At 46.8% G+C, this 18,717-nt stretch overlaps 2 protein-coding genes across 2 annotated transcripts; both read left to right on the top strand.

Annotated features, from left to right (window-relative positions):
- The first annotated feature begins 1,906 nt into the window (after positions 1 to 1,906).
- Positions 1,907 to 6,088, top strand: LOC135818260 (uncharacterized). The gene is made up of 3 exons (XM_065331616.1): positions 1,907 to 2,248; positions 2,859 to 3,211; positions 4,698 to 6,088. The coding sequence occupies exons 2-3, from the start codon at positions 2,939 to 2,941 to the stop codon at positions 5,280 to 5,282; spliced, it is 858 nt and encodes a 285-aa protein (XP_065187688.1). The 5' UTR covers positions 1,907 to 2,248; positions 2,859 to 2,938; the 3' UTR covers positions 5,283 to 6,088.
- A 5,399-nt stretch (positions 6,089 to 11,487) lies between these two features.
- Positions 11,488 to 13,097, top strand: LOC135818261 (uncharacterized). The gene is made up of 4 exons (XM_065331619.1): positions 11,488 to 11,524; positions 11,745 to 11,959; positions 12,271 to 12,589; positions 12,766 to 13,097. The coding sequence occupies exons 1-4, from the start codon at positions 11,497 to 11,499 to the stop codon at positions 13,002 to 13,004; spliced, it is 801 nt and encodes a 266-aa protein (XP_065187691.1). The 5' UTR covers positions 11,488 to 11,496; the 3' UTR covers positions 13,005 to 13,097.
- Positions 13,098 to 18,717: the final 5,620 nt, after the last annotated feature.

Here is an 18,717-nt window from a genome sequence, read left to right as displayed (position 1 = left end):
GTATTCAAAATCGACAAAAAGCGCAATGTATTGTCCTTCAATAGCAGGTGTGTACATGTATATGACAGCCTCATTGGGCATCTGCCCTTGTTTTTCCGATGCCGTTTTATGCTCCTTCTAAAAAAGGCAATTATGCCTTCAATTATTATTTATTATTATATGTGTATAACAGTCTCATTGGGCATCGGCCCTTCTTTTTCGGATGCAATTGTATGCTCCTTCTCAAAAAGGACCTGATTATGCCAAAAATTATGCCCGCATAATCCGCTTACCCCTAGCAAGTGCAGCGCTGTGCCGCGAGTCCGCAGCCTTTTCGTTGAAGCATCAACTGATGATGTAATCAAATAACGTCTATTCACACAGGGGGTGATGAGAATAGCAAGGGCCGTACTAGCAAGAGTACAGAACCAAGAGTGTGAAACTCCTATCTTGAGCTGCGATGGGTTCACCCACGGCGGAATTTTTTTATTGCCTCATCCTTTGGCAGAAGTATGATGAAGTGGGTATTCTTTCCGGCGCTTGTTTTGTAAATACGGTGAGAGTTCGTCAGGTTCAAGACACGTCGATCTTTCGTCCGTTGTTCTGCTTCTACTACCGTAGGTGTAATGTACACATTATTTGCACTTTGATCTCTGGCTATGCATGATGGCATCAGTGAGCTAAACCGCCGCCAAAGACCATGAAAGACTGATGTCATAAAAGGATTCCGCTGTGGGCTGGAGAATCGTAGAGTTGCACACTCTTGGTTATGTACCCTTGGTACTAGTAATAAATAATCCATCATGAATTATACTATTCATGAATGGATTATGAATGGTTTCATGAATGGATTCACGTTCATGGGTTCAACAAATTAATTGATTTGTGGGCAAAATCGAACGCACTCACGTGAGTCTGTATGTAGTCTGTAGTCTAGTCCAGGTCGGATCCGTACTGCGCTCGTTAGCCTGTTCAGCTCTCCCAGCACGGCAGCAGCCTGTTGTACTCTTGCCTCTACTCCCTAGGCCGCTACTCGACTCACTACTCGCACTGACGTCGTTATGTTACTGTATACTACCGGTAGTAGACTCTACTACCGGTGGTACTACTACATGTACATGTAGTACGGAACATTTTGTGTTTATGCTCGTCGCTGTTCGAATAACCAATCATTAGTGAGGTTTTGCATTCCGAATTTCGGTACAGCGTTCTTCGGTCATTTGTCGAACATCAAAATGTCGAATTTTCGCACCAACGTTTGTTTTGCAAGTCGAAAATGATGTGTTTTCATTTCGTGAGCCCCAGCATCAGCAACGTCCTGTCCCGTGCTCCTTTTCTTGCTGATTCCAACGAACTTTGATCACCCAAAGAGTCGAGGGCCAAACCTGCCTCCTCAGTCGCCTCAGAAAAACCAACTGGCAACTCCATGGCCAAGTCAAATTTTATGCGTGTCGCCATAGTCTTTTCAGCCACACAGATGACGGTGAGGACACTCCAGGCGAAAGAGAGTCGACAGGCAGTGGAGAGGAACAATCAGAGGTAGCTGACGATGCTATGTCGCCAAAGACGCCTGCCAAGCAAGGCCGAGATAAGAAACCTCTTTGAATAAATCACGCGCTAGCGCTCTTCTACAAGAAAATGCATCCGAAAAATATTTTCGGCAAAGTGAGCTTTTTCCGAACAAACACGCCGAATCTTCGTGTGCATTTTCGACCTCGCTCCCACGTGCCGAATCTTTTTGCCGAATTTCGGAATGCAAAACCTCTCTAGTATCGCAGGATCCTTGCCCTTAGCGCGCCCTACGCTTCTTCGTCACCATGGTCACGCATGGGTAGACCATGGTAGACTCCCGATCACAGGATCTCTCAAGTCTCATGTACTAATAATGTTCGGTGGGAACATAATGTTGACTTCAAAAATAATTGAAACATTATTTTTTAAATGTTTGCGTTTGAAAATAATTGGCGGACTACATAGTCATTGTACTCGATCGTAGATGTACGAGTACCTAGACAGCAAGAGGCAAGACTACTACATGACTTTGTAGTACTACTACTAGTACTAGTTCATTCAGTAACACTCACTGGAGCAGTGCATAGCCTGGTGTTGGCCATTAGGTATTTCTGGTATTTGCAGATCACTTGTATGGAGTCGACCCTGGTAGTTACATAGAGGAGAGTCGTGTTTTGCTAATCGGTTGACGTTCGTTAGCTAGCGGTGTTTTGATCTTACTCGTACAAACTACCCCAGCGTAGCGTGCACTGTGACGGTAAGAGCATGAAAAAAACTGGTACATTTAGACATGTAGTGGAGGAGCAGACAATTGCACAAAATTTAAAATAATGCTGTGATCTAAAATAGAAAGTTCTAGGTACGTACAGAGAGGCAGCTCCCATTTGTATGATGCTTGTCAGTGTTTGTGAAGGTATTGAAACTTGAAGTATGAAAAGAATTACTGAGGAACACTCTGAAATTACAGTACACGTAGAAAAAGATTTTAACAAAACAATCAAGCCGTGAATAGTATGTAGCATGATATTTGAACTTGTAGCATATAGCACGCACTGGAGCAGTCATGGAGACACCAGTAGCCTTCCTGTGGAAATGACATTGATTTTGGATTTTGCTGTTCAAACACGCCGCTACGCAAGCAGTTAGTGACACCCAGTTGCTATATTCTACATTGTATGTGTTCGTGTGTGCGTGTGTGTGCTCTCCGTTACGTATCTCTGTGTTTGTTGCTATGGAGTCTAATAGCTCTCTCTCTCTCTCTCTCTCTCTCTCTCTCTCTCTCTCTCTCTCTCTCACTCTCTCTCTCTCTCTCTCTCTCTCTCTCTCTCTCTCTCTCTCTCTCTCTCTCCGTCTCTCTGTCTCTCCAGAGCAAGCTGTTCAGTGTACTGGACAGTCATATGGAAGAACCATACAAGGTCACTGAGATAGCTCGCCACAGCTAGTCACTATGGACGCTAAAGCCCTCGCTGACCATCTAACCAACTTTTACTCTGGAAAGACAGCAGCACGTCGACTCGCCGATGATGAAGTTGCGGCAAACGTCATGTGCAGGGTGTCCATGGTACAAAGTGGTACTGTGCCGACAAGGCTGAGTGAGGCATCAGGACGGCGCACGGCGTTCGTTGCCGGCCGAGATACTGCCTGCCGCGTTCTGCCATGCAAGTCACCGTATGATGTCCTGCTCGCCCTCGGTCTAACACGCGAGTTCATCACCCTCAAGGTAAAAGATACGGGAAAACAGTACCTGCTTTAAAAAAGTGGCTAACAGCATCAAATGAGCCTGGAAGTGTTTTCGACTTGTGGGATGCGAGCTACAGTCAGACCTCGCTTAACCGCACACACCCTTTTTCTACGAAATTATCCGGGTAGGCGAGGGAACCGGATAATCGACCACACATACTGTATGTATGCATGACATATGCTGTAAATCGGTAACCAACGATTTTCTTCCGGATGGCGAGGGATCCGGATAAAAGAGGACCGGATAAGCGAGGTCCAGGCTCGTGTAATGTGTACGGGATGTGATCTACCATGCGTGTGTAGTATGTGATCTACCATGCTCCTGTAATGTGTGTAGTATGTGATCTACCATGCTCCTGTACTGTGTGTAGTATGTGATCTACCATGCTCCTGTAATGTGTGTAGTATGTGATCTACCATGCTCCTGTACTGTGTGTAGTATGTGATCTACCATGCTCGTGTAATGTGTGTAGTATGTGATCTACCATGCTCCTGTAATGTGTGTAGTATGTGATCTACCATGCTGCTTTTATGTGTGTAGTATGTGGAGTTGTACACCACTGTAGTGTATGGTGTTAACATAGAGTATGTTTAGAGTATGTTTAGCTATACTGATCTGCAAGCACGTGTAAAAGCGTATACCGTATTTTCCCGAATATAAGTCGACTTCGATTATAAGTCGACCACCCCAAATCCAGGAGTCAATTTCATGAAAAAGAGTTGTTATAGCTCCATGACACCCACACATACAAAATGATGAGTTCTCTGCGAGGAGAGATCATATCATGCCAGTAAGACAAAATCTGAACAAAACCAGTGTCAGTCGCAGGACGAAAGTTCACATGGTTCATACGGCAGTGCTTTTTTGTACGGACACTCCAGTCACTTCATTTGTTGTGTCAGATTCCCGTATGTAAGTCGAGTTCCGTTTGTAAGTCGGCCCCCAGCTTTTGGCGAAATTTCTGGCGCACAGAAGGTCGACTTATATTCAGGAAAATACGGTGAATGTCAACTAGGACAAGTGATAGATATTCGCCATCATCTCTACAATTCCAGTGACATATGACAAGAATCCACCTTTCTGTGGCCAGTGACGTGTACCCAGCCGTCAGCATTACTTGTGATGAACACGGTGTATGTCTGTGATTTGTGTGGTGATGAACAGAGTGGATATCTGTGATTTGTGTGGTGATGAACACGGTGGATGTGTGTGATTTGTGTGGCGATGAACACGGTGGATGTCTGTGATTTGTAGCAAAAATCTGGGAACGGTGTATCTCTGGAATACAGTTCGTAACACAGGCCCAACCGAACGTCTTTACATTATGCATATTTACTCACAGCTGTATGACGGTGCTAGGTCTACATCACCCGATTGTTCTGCATGCAGAATGATGACGATTTGCAGTGCCTGAAAACTTGATGCGTGTGCTTTGCTTCCGGATCTTTTGCTTGTCCCTGTGCAGTGCGAGGTGGACAAGAATGATGCATGGCTGTTGCTCTTCCAGGCCAAGATTGTCGAATGCGATAACAGTCATGGTGCTGCTCTTGCCCAGGCTAATCAACAAGACGTGCCCGATGACAAACCCGCGGACGCTCACTTGCCGAAGGGCGTGCCAGCAACGTGGAGCGGTATCGTGGAGCTTTGCCGCCAGTTCTACCCCGGTGCCGTGCCTGACGTGATGCGGCATCTGAGCGAGTTCCGTGCGCGCTCAGTTGCCGATTACGAGAAGGCCCACGGCGTGAATTTTCTCTCAATAAAACGATCGCCCAGCCAGTTAATGGACTATAGCAGATTCATGGCACTTGCAGCTCCTCGCTCGGCCTGGCAAACGCGTCTTTTTCTCTACTGTGAATTACGCCTCTTGGAGCTCTTTACTGGTCAAGGGTTTACGAAGAATGAGTCGGATGCTGTCACAGTGGGAAATGAAGACCATTGGCCGTGTCTCCGAGAATGCGTGTGTGAAAATGCCGAGCTGGCCACACAGCTGAGCTCCGGTACGGCATCTCTCATCAAACTGCAAGTAGTACTGCCGGATGAACTGCAGTAGTAATTATTACAATGGTGATGTTTGTTTCAAAAGGGTTTGCTCCCTACACTGGAGCTCATGCTACTAGTATGTGTTTGTTTGTTTGTTTAGCTTCATTTTCTTTCACCATAGGCACAGGAGAAATGCCTTCTCACTGGGCGTATTGCCACAGTTCTCGCAAAATGATGGAGATTTTTTTTTATGTTCACCTTGAAGTTGATTTTGAAGCAGTGAACTCACTTGATCGTCGTATCATTATTGAAGGAGCCAGGTCAGTTGGTATGATGTGATGGCATCTTTGGGCTAAGTTAATTTATAGTAAAGAAAGGGACCAAGGAAGTACGTTGTATTTCTCGCCGGCCGAGCGCAGCGAGATAGGCGAGAACTGATTTCTCGCGAAATATTTTCAGTTGCAAATATGGCATCTGGTGTGTTCTTTATTGTCGCTTCTTTTCCTGACTTCTTCTGTCAGTTTTGAGTCTTACCAGTGTCCCTGCCCTCCCACACTTCATTTATGTGCATATTATCATTGCTTTTTATCACTTTTTGCCATGATGTGCTTACCATGCCTACATGATGCCTAATCGCCATTGGGGATATATACCCGGTTTTTATCCCTCACAACTGTGTACGTCGGCGCGAGGGTTTTTTCCCGGCTGGCTCGGTCCAGAAAAATTAATCTGACGGTCCCAAGCGGTTCTGCATCATGGCCTCTTTTTGCTATCCACTGGCATGCCTATTCTATCTGAGACACTCTGTTCTCAGTCCTTGCTTCCATACCTCATTCGCTATCCGGTTCACATCTGGCTGCGGCCAACTACCCTTCACTTTGTGTAGTGTCGTTATTGCTGTCTATGTCTCTGTGTGTGCACGTATATGTGTAGCGAGTAAAGTTATGCTATTGTTCACTAACACCCCAGTTACTTGACTATCAGCTCATGCGATAACATTGCACAAAGCTGACCTTATAATTATGTAGTTTCTTTGTTGCTTTTCTTTACTATAAATTATTAATCATTGGCTCTCCTTTCAAATCTATCTTTAGCCTGAGTGCTTTTTTCCTGAGTGAAGCAGGTTAAACAACTCCACCAGAATGGAGCATGACTGTTATTCAGTCGACTCCTGATGTAGCGACCACCCTTTTGGAGGAGAATTAGTTCTTTATATCCGAAGTTTGTTTGTGTTGCAAACCACCAGTTCTCAAGTGCGAAAGGCTTCGTGCTTAAGGCATTGTATTCGTTGCAATGTTGTATTTCGACTCCGCCGTACCGCTGATGTTTGCTGCATGGCATACGCTATATGCGCTGTGTGCGGTTTGCAGTGTACCACTGGTATACGCTGTCATGTCATGTTTTATATGTGTATGTTTTGATATACATGTACGCTGTTTTTGCATGCTATAAATAGCTGGTGTTATTAGTGTTAATTGTTAATTATTCGATGAAGTGAAATATACTGTGTAAAGGAAAAGAGTTGTCCTCGTGCCGTGTGGTCGTTCGATGCTGACAATTTAGAGAACCTCAGAGGGTTCATAACAGTTTGAACAGAAATGCTCTCACACCATAAAAAGAACACGTCATGACTGGCATGTGGTCCATGATTCCATGAGTGCAATTGGTTATCATGCCGCCCTACAAGATAATATTATTATGGTTCGTTAAAAACAAAAGCAGTTCGCTACCAAGGGTCATTTTTGAATCGGTTCAAACAGGGCCGGAAATGGACAATGGTCGCTAGCACGAAATTCACTACTATAACAATACGAGTTTGTTATGAGTGGAGTCAACTGTGTATCCAACTTGGAACTTTGAGTAAAGCTTTCGAGTCGACATTCACTTTTAAAAATGGGATTCTCTACATCATGTAATGCCATACCTTCTCAATACAAGTTCCCCAATTTCTGAGTGCAATTTTCTGGATTTGGTGTTGATATTTTGCCTGGGGACCCAACAGACTGTACTTGCATCTACATGTAGTTGCCACCTAACTAAAAACCTAAGGGATTCAGTGTAGTTATTCTGTTTCACATAGTACATCAAACGGACGATCATGCCAAATATTTTACGATATTAAATGGAAAGAGAGAAAAGAGAAGATAACTTTAAAAAGTGGAGTGGAGAAAGCACAGAGCGCAGAGGTCTCTTGGGACAAGAGACCATGCGACTATTAGCCATGAAAGTGAACTTTCAAGGGACGCTAGATTTGGATGTGGTAGGACATGAACTTTAAAAACAGGGGTAAAGGCGCTCCACAACTAACTTCACAGCGATTATAATGTGGAACTGGTCCCTGTGAGATCCACGATATACACCTGCGCGTGTGGGGAGGGGGACATCGATCAGAAGCAAGGAATAGGTCCGTTTGGACTTCGCAACCATGATTTGACATTGCATTCTCCCCCTCCCCCCCCCCCCCCTATTGCAGGCACTTTCTTGAATTCTGCTCCATTTCATGATCCACATACAACCAGGCAGGCACAGTGGGTTGGTCAGAGACCATGATTGAGATACGAGAGGTACCTGGTTCAAGTCCTGCCTGGGAGCGGTTTTTCCAGCCGTGCTGCTACCCACAGTCAACTGGGAACTTGTGGCCAGGCACAAGGGGTACATGGATGCAGCTAATGGGGTCGTTTTCGGCACTTGTGCCAGTGGTTGTGAGGCTTACCCACTCACCCCCACCGTTAGGCGCTGCATCTGCCGCTAGGGTTTATCGGGTGTTAGCGGCCGTCGTGAGTTCCCTTCGGGAACGGATACGATAATTTACTTTTTTTTTTACTTATACATGTACCCAGACATCCACAAAACAAAAAAGAAAATGTACCGAATTCTGCCGATTTTTCTGCCGACATTATCCGCTAAGGATTTTCTCTTGCTCGCGATCACTTGTACGCGATCACTTGAACGCCTCCCCCCCCCCCCCCCCCGGGCCCCCGCTCAACCATACCACGAAACAGGATAAGGATCACTGTGGTTTGCGGAGTGTGTGTGTGTGTGGCTTTTTCTGGCCAGTGAATCCCTACTTTTATAGCTGTGTGGTGTAGACCAGGCTGAATAGCGGCGGCCAATTCTTCAGCCTTGCAAGCTGATGAATGGTGCAATCCCAGCACAAGTCGCTATGGCTTCTGCTGTAGCATCGCTATCATCGCCTCCGGCGATGGGCCTCCAATGGTCCAATGGTCCAATGGTGTGTGTGTGTGTGTGTGTGTGTGGTGTGTGTGTGTGTGTGTGTATGTGTCGAAAAAAGAAAAAAGAATAAAAAATGAAGAAATGAAAAAATGAAAAAATAGGGATTCACTGGCCAGAAATAGCCACTTCAATCAGCTGTGTGGTGGATACCAGGCTAAAATTAGTGGCGGTCAATTCATCAGCCTTGCAAGCTGTTGAATGGTGTAATCCCAGCACTAGTTGCTATGTCTAACATAGCTGTTCGCTATCATTGCTTCTGCGATGGGCAGGTCTGAGGTCTGAGGTGTGTGTGCGTGTGTGTGTGTGTGTGTGTGTGTGTGTGTGTGTGTGTGTGTGGTGTGTGCGTGTGGTGTGTGTGTGTGTGTGTGTGGGGGGGGGGGGTGGTGTGTGTATGTGTGTGTGTGTGAATGTAGTCAGAGAGTGTGACTGTTTTATGCACGTTTGATTGTTTGTTTCTTGTGTGTGTGTGTCCACGTGACGCATGGCAAATGGACAATACAATAATGTACTTACATGTACGTCCGGTACGCAAACTAGTGAAAAATGCCTGTCAGAGTTGTGGAAGCATGAACATCCTCTTCATCTACATACATGTATGATGTGCATGTAGGAACATGTACAAACTACTTTCTCATCAGTCGGATGTAATGGACCTTATGCCATTTGTACAGATCCACGAAATCCAGTAGAATCCCGTAGACCCGGTAGAGTGTTGAATGTGCAGGACCCTATTGTGTTTTCTGCTATTTCCACTAAGAAATGGGGCCTGAAGGCATTTCATACGAAAACCCTTTTCTGACAAAGATCTAGCTAGTCATTAGCTCTAACCAAAGTGAAGAAGCTGGAAAAGCGATTGCTGGTTATTGAATTATGACGCTAAAAAGGTCAAATGCGCATGCATAGCACACAATGAACACCCTACCGGGTCTACGGGTTTCTACGGGATTTCGTGGATCTGTACCAATGGCATTATTATTATTTATTATTTATTTCACCTTTCCGTGGCCAGAGAATATAGGCCAATATGGAGGGAGGGGGGGGGGGGGGGCGGTAGCAAGCCATGTCAGTAAACAAAAACAAAGCAAAAATAAATAAATATTATACATTACTGGAGGCAAAGAGAAACAAATCTGAATGAAGAACTAGCAGTTATTAGAACACGAGCTTCATGTTGGCCTTGAAATCCTTTAGCGTACAAGACGATTTTACTGATAGAGGCAGGGCCAGCCAGAGAGAATAGGCAGCGAAACACGGATATCTGGTATAAGCTGATGTTCGGGCTTTAGGTAAAGTGCAGGGATTGCGCGTAGGACGAGCGGGAAGAAACCAGTTATATTTACGCAAGTGTGGCGGGGCTTTGTCAAGACGAATAGAATGAACAACAATACACAGTTTTCGATCCGCTTGACTAGAGATAGGGAAGGTGTTAAACATATCATACAGCTCGGCAGAAGGAAAGTATGATGGTTTGCGGAAAAGGACTTTGAGTATCCTCTTATTGTGGACTTCCAGGGTACTCATTAACGATTTACTTAGTAGGGATGACCAGGCGGTTGAGCAATAGAGAAAAATGGGGAGAATATAGCAATGAAAAAAAGGCGAATGCATTCAAGCGGTAGGTGGGAGCAGTGAGACACGAGGTAGCCAACAGCTTTACTGACTTTGCTACAGATATGGTCGACATGTCTACTAAACGATAAGTCTGAGTCAATGACCAAACCAAGATGCTTGTGTTGTTTTACCACTGTGAGGTCTGTGAGGGATCCGGGAAGAGTGAATGCATAGGTTGGCTCTGAGTTCGGCAGGAATAATATCTCAGTCTTGGCGATATTAGGTCTTAGTCTCCAGGTAGTCATCCACTGATGGACTTCGTTGATACCGCGCTGGAGACTGTCTCGCAGCCTAGACACTCATTGAACCGGAGCAGTGCAGTGTCGGCAGCAAATAAGAACACACCTTCAACATGACTGGGAAGATCATTAATATACACTAAGAAAAGGAGGGGCCCTAGGATGGATCCCTGGGGCACTCCGGACAGAACAGGTGAAGCATCTGAGAGAAGTCCACCTACAAAGACAACTTGCGTTCTGTCGGATAGGCAGACAGGCATAAGGTCGATTTAATCATCCCTTATTGCTTTTTTACTGCCAGATATCACTGGCAGATAACACTTCACAACATAATGTCATGCCCCAAGTGCTGCAAATGCACAGTCATCCACAATAAGCGTTGTGCACACAAGGGCAAGTGACATCATTGGTTTACGTCATCGCGCGGGACGCTCAAATTGGGTGGCAAAACCTTTTGGGCTTCGTTGTTTGAAGAAAGAACAAACTTACATTTTGGTTTAGTTAGGTTCAGGTTATCTGTCGACTGTGGAGGAAGTGGTTGTAGTCGTTTAGACACGATAACGAAGTCTTGCTGCGTCTTTGGCTGCTCCAATCGGGGTGGCAAGCGGAAAGATGGAACAAAGCTTTCTTTTCACCGTCTTCCTCTGGGAAAGAAGCCTACACTCAAAAAGTGGCTCCACAACATGCGGACATCGAGTGTGGTTGTGGGCAGCTCGAGAAGGGTCTGCGGCGCTCATTTTGTTGGCGGAAAGCGCTCCAAGGAGCATCCTATCCCAACGCTGTTCGCGTGGTCAGCAGCAGAGAAGACAAGGAAAACGCCAAAAGAACGCGTGGCCCTGAAGACACATCAGGACAAAACGCCCCAACCGTCAGCAGCGAAACCTGAAACATGTGAAAGCACTTGTGAGGAGCAGCCATCACCATCCCTGCCCAGCGTTGATGAGCAGATCAGTGAAGTGCAAACTCAGATCCAGGAATGTTTGGAGGAGAACACACGGTTGCGGATGGAGGTGCAGAAGTTGACACAGGAGAATGAGGCACTGCGAGTCAAGTTGGAGGAAACTGCCACAGTACCAGCACCAGAGTTTTCTGTCGCCAGGATTTGCAACAGTGCCAGCCTCACCAAGTTCTATACTGGTATCCCCAGCTATGAGTAATTTCAGGCATTGGTGGCTTTCCTGGAGCCCCCACTGCAAGGGGATGACCTTATGGAATGGAGCAAGAACAGGTGAGGATGTTATCTGCTCTGTGCTAGATTTTGATGATGTAAATACTGTGCTTTGCAATGTTGTTGGGTGGAATGACTTCAGTAGTACGGAACCTACTTGTGTCGGTACCATAATTTCCATACTCAGTGCTGTGAGTCTCCATCCTCCTGGCAAATCAAACTTCTTTTCGTGGGCCATGTCATACATGTCTCGGTTCAATGTACTGTGCCCACTGCATAGGTGAACGGCAACGTCAGTGTGTGAGGGCCTTGGACGATGAAAACAGCCTGCTCCTTACGTTCATGAAGTTGCGGCTGGATTGTCCTAACGAAGACCTGGCTCAGAGGTTTTCAATCAGTGCAGGTACTGTGAGCCGCATCTTCACCTCGTACCTCATGGTCATGTACCACGCCTTCAAGTCCGCACAGCTACCCGCCTGGCCGTCTAGAGCGCAGGTTAGTTGTCATGCCAGAATGATTTATGTCTGTTGATGATATGCCCGTGGCTCAACAGCTGAAGCCTAACCCATTACTGGTCGTTAGTGAGTCCAGCCTTTTGGATTGCAATAGGGCTGGTTTATTTTTTTCCTAACGTATACCTTACATACGATCGCATCAGTGTCTGTGCTTGATCTGGTCTTTCGAGAATTGAGTCCCATTGGTGTGTGTGTGTGTGTGTGTGTGTGTGTGTGTGTGTGTGTGTGTGTGTGTGTGTGTGTGTGTGTGTGTGTGTGCTATGTGCCCATGTTCTATCTACTAACCTGTAGATCGATGCCGCTATGCCCCAGAAGTTCCGCGACCTATACCCCACCACACGCACTATAATCGATTGCACCGAGTTCCCCATCCAGATTCCCTCCGACCCCGACACTCAGAGAGTCACCTGGTCAACGTACAAGAATAGAAACACATTCAAAGCTCTAGTTTGCATCACACCCAGTGGAGCTATCTCGTTCATCTCTTCCCTGTATGGTGGGTCAGTTTCTGACCGTGAAATCACCAAGACGTGTGGAGTGCTGGATTTGATGGACGAAGGTGACTCAGTCATGGCGGACAAAGGATTCACAATCAAGGAACTCTGTGAAGGTATGTCCCCCTGTTTTGTTTCCTTTTGGTGAACTATTAATAGTTTATGGTTGCGATCAGTGCTGTGAACTCCTCCTCACAGTAGATGTGTAGTGCAGTCAATGCTGGAAATGCTGGTGTAAGCAAGTTTTGCTTGGAAGCTTATAAACTGTGCTTCTTGTTTCTTGTTACCTCAGAACGGGGTGCCTATGTCAACATACCACCGTTCATCAAGAATGGCCAACAGCTGACCGAAAAGGAGTTGGTGCAGACCCGCCGCGTTGCCTCGCTACGCGTTCATGTAGAACGTGCTATCGAACGAATAAAGAACTTTCACATCCTGGATTTTATTCTATCCGCTCACTTTGACATTGCTGATGCCATAGTTCTGGTTTGCTGTGTGGTTGCCGATTTTGGTGCGCAGCTCATTACATAGCTTCCTTCCATTTCTTGCTGCACCGTTACTGCTCAATGCGTTCAGTTACTGACAGGTTCATGATGGCCTGTCCCAGTGTTTGCTTCTGTGAGCCTCTTCCCCCCCCCCCCCCACCCCCCACCATGCATCCGTTGTTATTTTCCACACGTGACTGCTGTCACCACCATAGCAATATCACTGCCTGTATTTCTCCTCTTTGCTTTTCAGCATGAAGTGACAAAAGTGCGTTCTATGAAAGTAACTCAATGGATCATGGAAGCAACCATACAAATCACAAGCATGTGTGTGGCTGTCATGTACGGCAATAAAGTGGGCTATGTTCACGTATGGTTGTAAAAAGAAATGGTGTGACGTGGGGCTGTATCCACTTTCATGTTCTGTACACTGGCAATAAAACACTAGACATTATGTACACTGACAATATAAGTATGTACACCGTATGCAAGCGTAGCCGTTCATGTGGATGCATTGCCACAGCTCCACCGTCCATAGGGTGGGGAAATACATGTAGCAATGGTGGCAGCCAATGAACACGTCAAAGACTGGCGTCACCATGAGCTCTCAAGCAGCAACTGCAAACTTTGCCCATGTCATCATTCGTGCACATATGATGGAACTGATTGGCACAGACTTTTCACGGACGCAATGCCAATGCTCAATCAAATGAACAACCTTGGCAGCAGGATGAGATTCCTGTGGCGGTTGATATACGTTGCTGCCGGTCCACATTTCCTTGCGTTGGAGACTTGGCAGCATCTTCTGCAGCGCATACCTGTCGTGGCGGGCTATCCTTCTCTTGCGTTGAAGAGGTGGCGGCATCTTGTAGAGCACACAACACTGGCGGCGGCACATTGAGCTGGGTGAGGTCGGCAGGGGCAACATCCATGTAGCAGACGGGCTCTTCTTGTGGGTGAAGAAGTTGCGGAAGCAGCCAACCACGGTAGAAGCCGGTCAATTTCGGCTCCATCTGCTCCTTCCAGAACGCCGTGTCGAATGAGATTCGCTGTATAGCGATGCCCATTGGCGTCCACACGACAAAGTCGCACCACTGCACTTCAGCAACTGCCATGCCACCTTGCACTTGATAGAAATAGTCATGTTGTCGCCGTAGGCATAAACCTCCATCTGACCATGTGCAGTGGAATGGGTTGGAGCCAGACTCCATGCATGCATCTTGGGGAGAGTGGTGACGATGGGAATATGGGCATTTGACCTCAAGTAAACCCATTTGCGATGTCAGCGGCTGGGTCGGGACGAATACGATTCCATCTGGGCTGGCAGCAACGTACCCACACTGCATGACAACAAGACCACGCTGTGAGACACACAGGCCATTCTTGCCAGACATGTGCTGCTTCTCCGAGTAGATGCAGACGGCTTCATCTTCATGCTCTCTGCCCCACGACAAGGCCGGACTGTTGATAACTGACTGGGATAGAAGGCGTTTCACCAACGACGGATGTGCTGATTTGCACTTCACAATCACGCCGAAGTTGGATGTTGTGAGTCGCCCGTACCTGTTGCATAGGGCATGAAATGAACACACCAGAGGGACATACACATGAACCAACCAATCTGCAGTGTTGGGTGAATTTGAACATACTTGAAAGTGTTGTAAAGTCATGGCCTAAACAAAGTCGTCAACAAAAGCATGAAAACAGTATACACCCGTCATGTTTTGGATAGTGTTATGTGCCTGCAGACTTTCCTGGACTGAATGCAGTACACTATCCTCAGACATACCTTTGCATTTTCCACTGCCGGTTACCAGCCTGCCCACGAGTTCGATACTCCAGTGCATGGCGTTGCTGCCTGGACACTTGCATATGACGCATGGACATATCACACCATGCCACGACAACACTGCCATCAGGTCGGAATGTGCTGCGGTACGTCCTGGACTCCTTCATCAGCTGCACTAGCTCCGGCACTGACCAGCAGTCGGGTGATCCAGTGGAGCAGGTGGTTGTCTGAGCAGGAGAGGTAGAGCATGGCCGCAGAGTGTCCAGGATATTGGCTGGTTGGGAGCAAGAGCTCAACAAGTCAAAGAGTCTCTGTCGCTCTTCTGGTGCAGAGTCTTTTGGAGCGGTGGCAGCACGTGGATCGAAGGACGCACGACTGGAGGTTGACTTCGGGGTATGGTTGAACACAGGCTTAGCGAACTCCATGTCAGAAACTCGCCTTTTGCCTGGTGGTGCGCTCCAAGCCTGTAGGTCACTGGTTGAGCAGGTCATCCCAGTGAATATCCCTCATCGGCAGAATTCCTCTAGTCCATAGCATATGGCCCCGATGTGCTTGCAGCTGGCTGATGGGCCAATGCCAGCTCGGCACTCACAAGACGCATAGATGATCCGTACAGAGGGCTCGCGTTTCATTGCCATTGCTATTTTATACCGCATCGACGTCTTCATCTCTGCCTTGCAAAACCCACGGAAATACACCGTCCCATTCTCCAGGCACACCTCTCCATCTCGGCAGTACTTCTTGCTGTAGAGTCCAAAGCTATGGGAGGACACAGCTCTCATGTCGTCAGCATCCAGACCATCAGACGACTTCCTGCACATGAAGTGGTCCATGAGGGAGAAGATTGAGAACTTCATCTTCAGTTCCTCCTGCGCCACATCCACCAGCTTCTTCCATCCTCTGTCAGGAAAACGGACATCAGATGACGAGGCTCCAGCGGTGTCATCCTCAAGCTCCCCAGTCACAGTCCCAGACAGCAGCAGTGACGACACTCTGCACAAACACAAAAACGTGTGTACAGCGAATGATAATAATATTATTGCGCATTTTATTATTATTTGGAAACTATTCCCACAGCAATTTCAGGAGTAATATCAATTTTTTATTGCATCCTTACACGGAGGACAAGGTTTTTTGTGTGTCTCACGTCTTTTGCAGGTCAGCTTTCTTTCCAGAGTCGTCTTCGCCTTTCAGCTGCAGGTACAGCCTCATTTCCCCCACTTTCCATGACGAAGAGTTTTTCTTGCGCAAAGTCGATTCCCATAACGAACTGGACTTCTTCAGGCGGTCCTCAGCTGACAATTGGGCAGACATGGTCCAGAGCGTCCATAGGCAACAGCCAACAAGAAAGAAAAGACCAGGCGAAAGACCAAAATACCGCTTCCTACTTTCATATGTCACCTCGTGGATAAATGCCAACGCCATGCGCCAGGTCTCTGCCACCCAAAACGCTTTCCCGCGGTTTTTCAAGGCCCAAAACATGACGTAATGCCTTGTGTGCACATCCACGATTAACAACAGTCATCTCTGCTGCGAGTGTGTCTCGCCAAACACTAATAATGAGTGACATCCTAAAAATTAATGATTTCCAGTGTAGTGAATGTCGTTTTGAACTGCGTCCTCAAGTATCACCTTTCACTGCTAGCAGCAAGCGGAAAATCTTGATGCTCGCAGGAGACTGGCGACCAGGACATGTTCTGCGTGTGATTACAATGAGAACTGGCCACCTGCGACGGAACAATTGTCTGTGAGCTGACCCTCCACATTGTGAACTCGTCCGAGACATACCCAAAACTGTGCTTCTCTGGATGGCAGTTGTTCGCCATGGGACATTAGCCAGCTAGATCGATGGGATATGGGATAGAGGGAACGCTCAGAGTTGACTTGCGGGGAACGCTGCACAGACAGTAAGTACTTAAGGCGGCAGACTACCCAAAAATTCGCTGAAAAATCGAATTTGTAAATTCATATTGAGTGCTACGTCAGTTAAAAGAGCATGAATAGCTGCAAATTCTCTGAAAATTGTGTCCCTATCTGACCAGCCGTTCAAGAGTTATGGCCGAAAATGTGCCCTTGCAAGGAAAGATTTTTTTGTTGCATGCTGTCATTTGTTGGCAGCACTGTATTTGAATGTGAGCAGACCGTGCGCAACTTGTCGTATTATGGAAACACGCGAAAGTGTGCAGAATTTTGCCCGAAGTCCAAAAAAGTCCAAAAAATCACGTTAAAAAACCACGTATTGGGCTGCACGGCGGCGGGCGAAGCCCGCCGCCGTGCAGCAGGACTTTTGCCAGCACCCTCGTGACGTTGCAGATATGTGGCTTGATTATTGTAGTTGACGTTGATTTAGTGACTTTGGCAAGTTTGAGTCGCGTCAAGAAGTCAGGTAGGATTCAGTACTAGGCAGTAGTGAAACGTGAGTGGCAGTCTTTGCCGGTTTCTGAGGGCATCCTGGATTTGGTGTGCAGCGCTGTGGAAATGGCTTGCTGTGGAGGTCCCAGCACTGGATGTTGTATCAAAGGTACGACCTCGTAGCACACCCTAAACCTAAAAAATTCAAAAATTGACTTGGGTCTGTGGGAGTCCGCGAGAGAACGCCCACTCGTTCCGTTGTGACAGATTCCAGGGCCACTACCCATAAATTTCATATGGCATTCAATTGACCGTAACTTTGGTGTTTCTCAGAGGATTTGAGTGAAATTTTGACCACACACTCCTGCCACTATGCTGGCCCTCAGGACATGATTTACAAGTTCTTGCGCCTCACTGACAGGCTTTCCAGGCCGGAAAAACTCAAATTTCCGGCATAGTGCCACGATGTGCGAGCCACCCAGGAACCAAACAAATGCATTTACATTTTTTTCACATTTTCGTGCCCATTCTGTCCGTGCGCGGGACCCAAACCTAAAACAAGTCCAGAAGCAGCCATGGGTGGTGGGGTAGGGCCCCTCAACGTGGCCCTGGAATCTGTCACAACGGAACGAGTGGGCGTTCTCTCACGGACTCCCACAGATCCAAGTCAATTTTTGAATTTTTTTAGGTTTCGCACGTGCTACGAGGTCGTACCTTTGATACAACATCCAGTGCTGGGACCTCCACAGCAAGCCATTTCCACAGCGCTGCACACCAAATCCAGGATGCCCTCAGAAACCGGCAAAGACTGCCACTCACGTTTCACTACTGCCTAGTACTGAATCCTACCTGACTTCTTGACACGACTCAAACTTGCCAAAGTCACTTAAAATCAACGTCAACTTTCTACAATAATCAAGCCATATATCTGCAACGTCACGAGGGTGCTGGCAAAAGCCCAATACGTGGTTTTTAAAACGTGATTTTTTGGACTTTTTTGAACTTTTTTGGACTTGGGGCAAAATTCTGCACACTTTCGCGTGTTTCCATAATGCGACAAGTTGCGCACGGTCTGCTCACATTCAAATACAGTGCTGCCAACAAATGACAGCATGCAACAAAAAATCTTTCCTTGCAAGGGCACATTTTCGGCCATAACTCTTGAACGGCTGGTCAGATAGGGACACAATTTTCAGAGAATTTGCAGCTATTCATGCTCTTTCAACTGACGTAGCACTCAATATGAATTAACAAATTCGATTTTTCAGCGAATTTTTGGGTAGTCTGCCACCTTAAGCCTTTGAGAGCGGATTGGAAAATTCAAAATTCTGCATATTTTCAAGTTGTTTGGGACGTAACTTCAGTTCTACTCACTCAATCTTCACAATCTTGGGCTTCCTGGAAAGGTCTCCGCGAGAGGAAGAGACTGAGGTCACGCATGATGACCAGGACGAAAAACCATTTAACCAACAGGCTCGAACCAGCCACGTCGTGTGGCATGTGCAGTACATGATTGCGCATGCTTGATTATGACATGGGGCCGATATATAAACACGACCGTGTTTAATTCTGTGACGAGGAGTTGATGCAGGCGAAAGGCGCAAAAAGCATGACATTG

This window comes from Sycon ciliatum, chromosome 5 (genome assembly GCF_964019385.1).
Source record: "Sycon ciliatum chromosome 5, ocSycCili1.1, whole genome shotgun sequence".
In the NCBI taxonomy this organism is placed as follows: domain Eukaryota; kingdom Metazoa; phylum Porifera; class Calcarea; order Leucosolenida; family Sycettidae; genus Sycon; species Sycon ciliatum.
The sequence above is the reverse complement of the archived record's forward strand: the minus strand, read 5'-3'. Positions and strand labels throughout refer to the sequence as shown.

Excerpts from the sequence above, each read along its gene's own strand:
- LOC135818260 (XM_065331616.1), top strand. The coding sequence starts at position 2,939 with ATGGACGCTAAAGCCCTCGCTGACCATCTAACCAACTTTTACTCTGGA. Across the intron at positions 3,212-4,697 it reads GCGAGTTCATCACCCTCAAG|TGCGAGGTGGACAAGAATGA; the intron begins GTAAAAGATACG and ends GTCCCTGTGCAG.
- LOC135818261 (XM_065331619.1), top strand. The coding sequence starts at position 11,497 with ATGACCTTATGGAATGGAGCAAGAACAG. Across the intron at positions 11,960-12,270 it reads CCTGGCCGTCTAGAGCGCAG|ATCGATGCCGCTATGCCCCA; the intron begins GTTAGTTGTCAT and ends ACTAACCTGTAG. Across the intron at positions 12,590-12,765 it reads AATCAAGGAACTCTGTGAAG|AACGGGGTGCCTATGTCAAC; the intron begins GTATGTCCCCCT and ends TTGTTACCTCAG.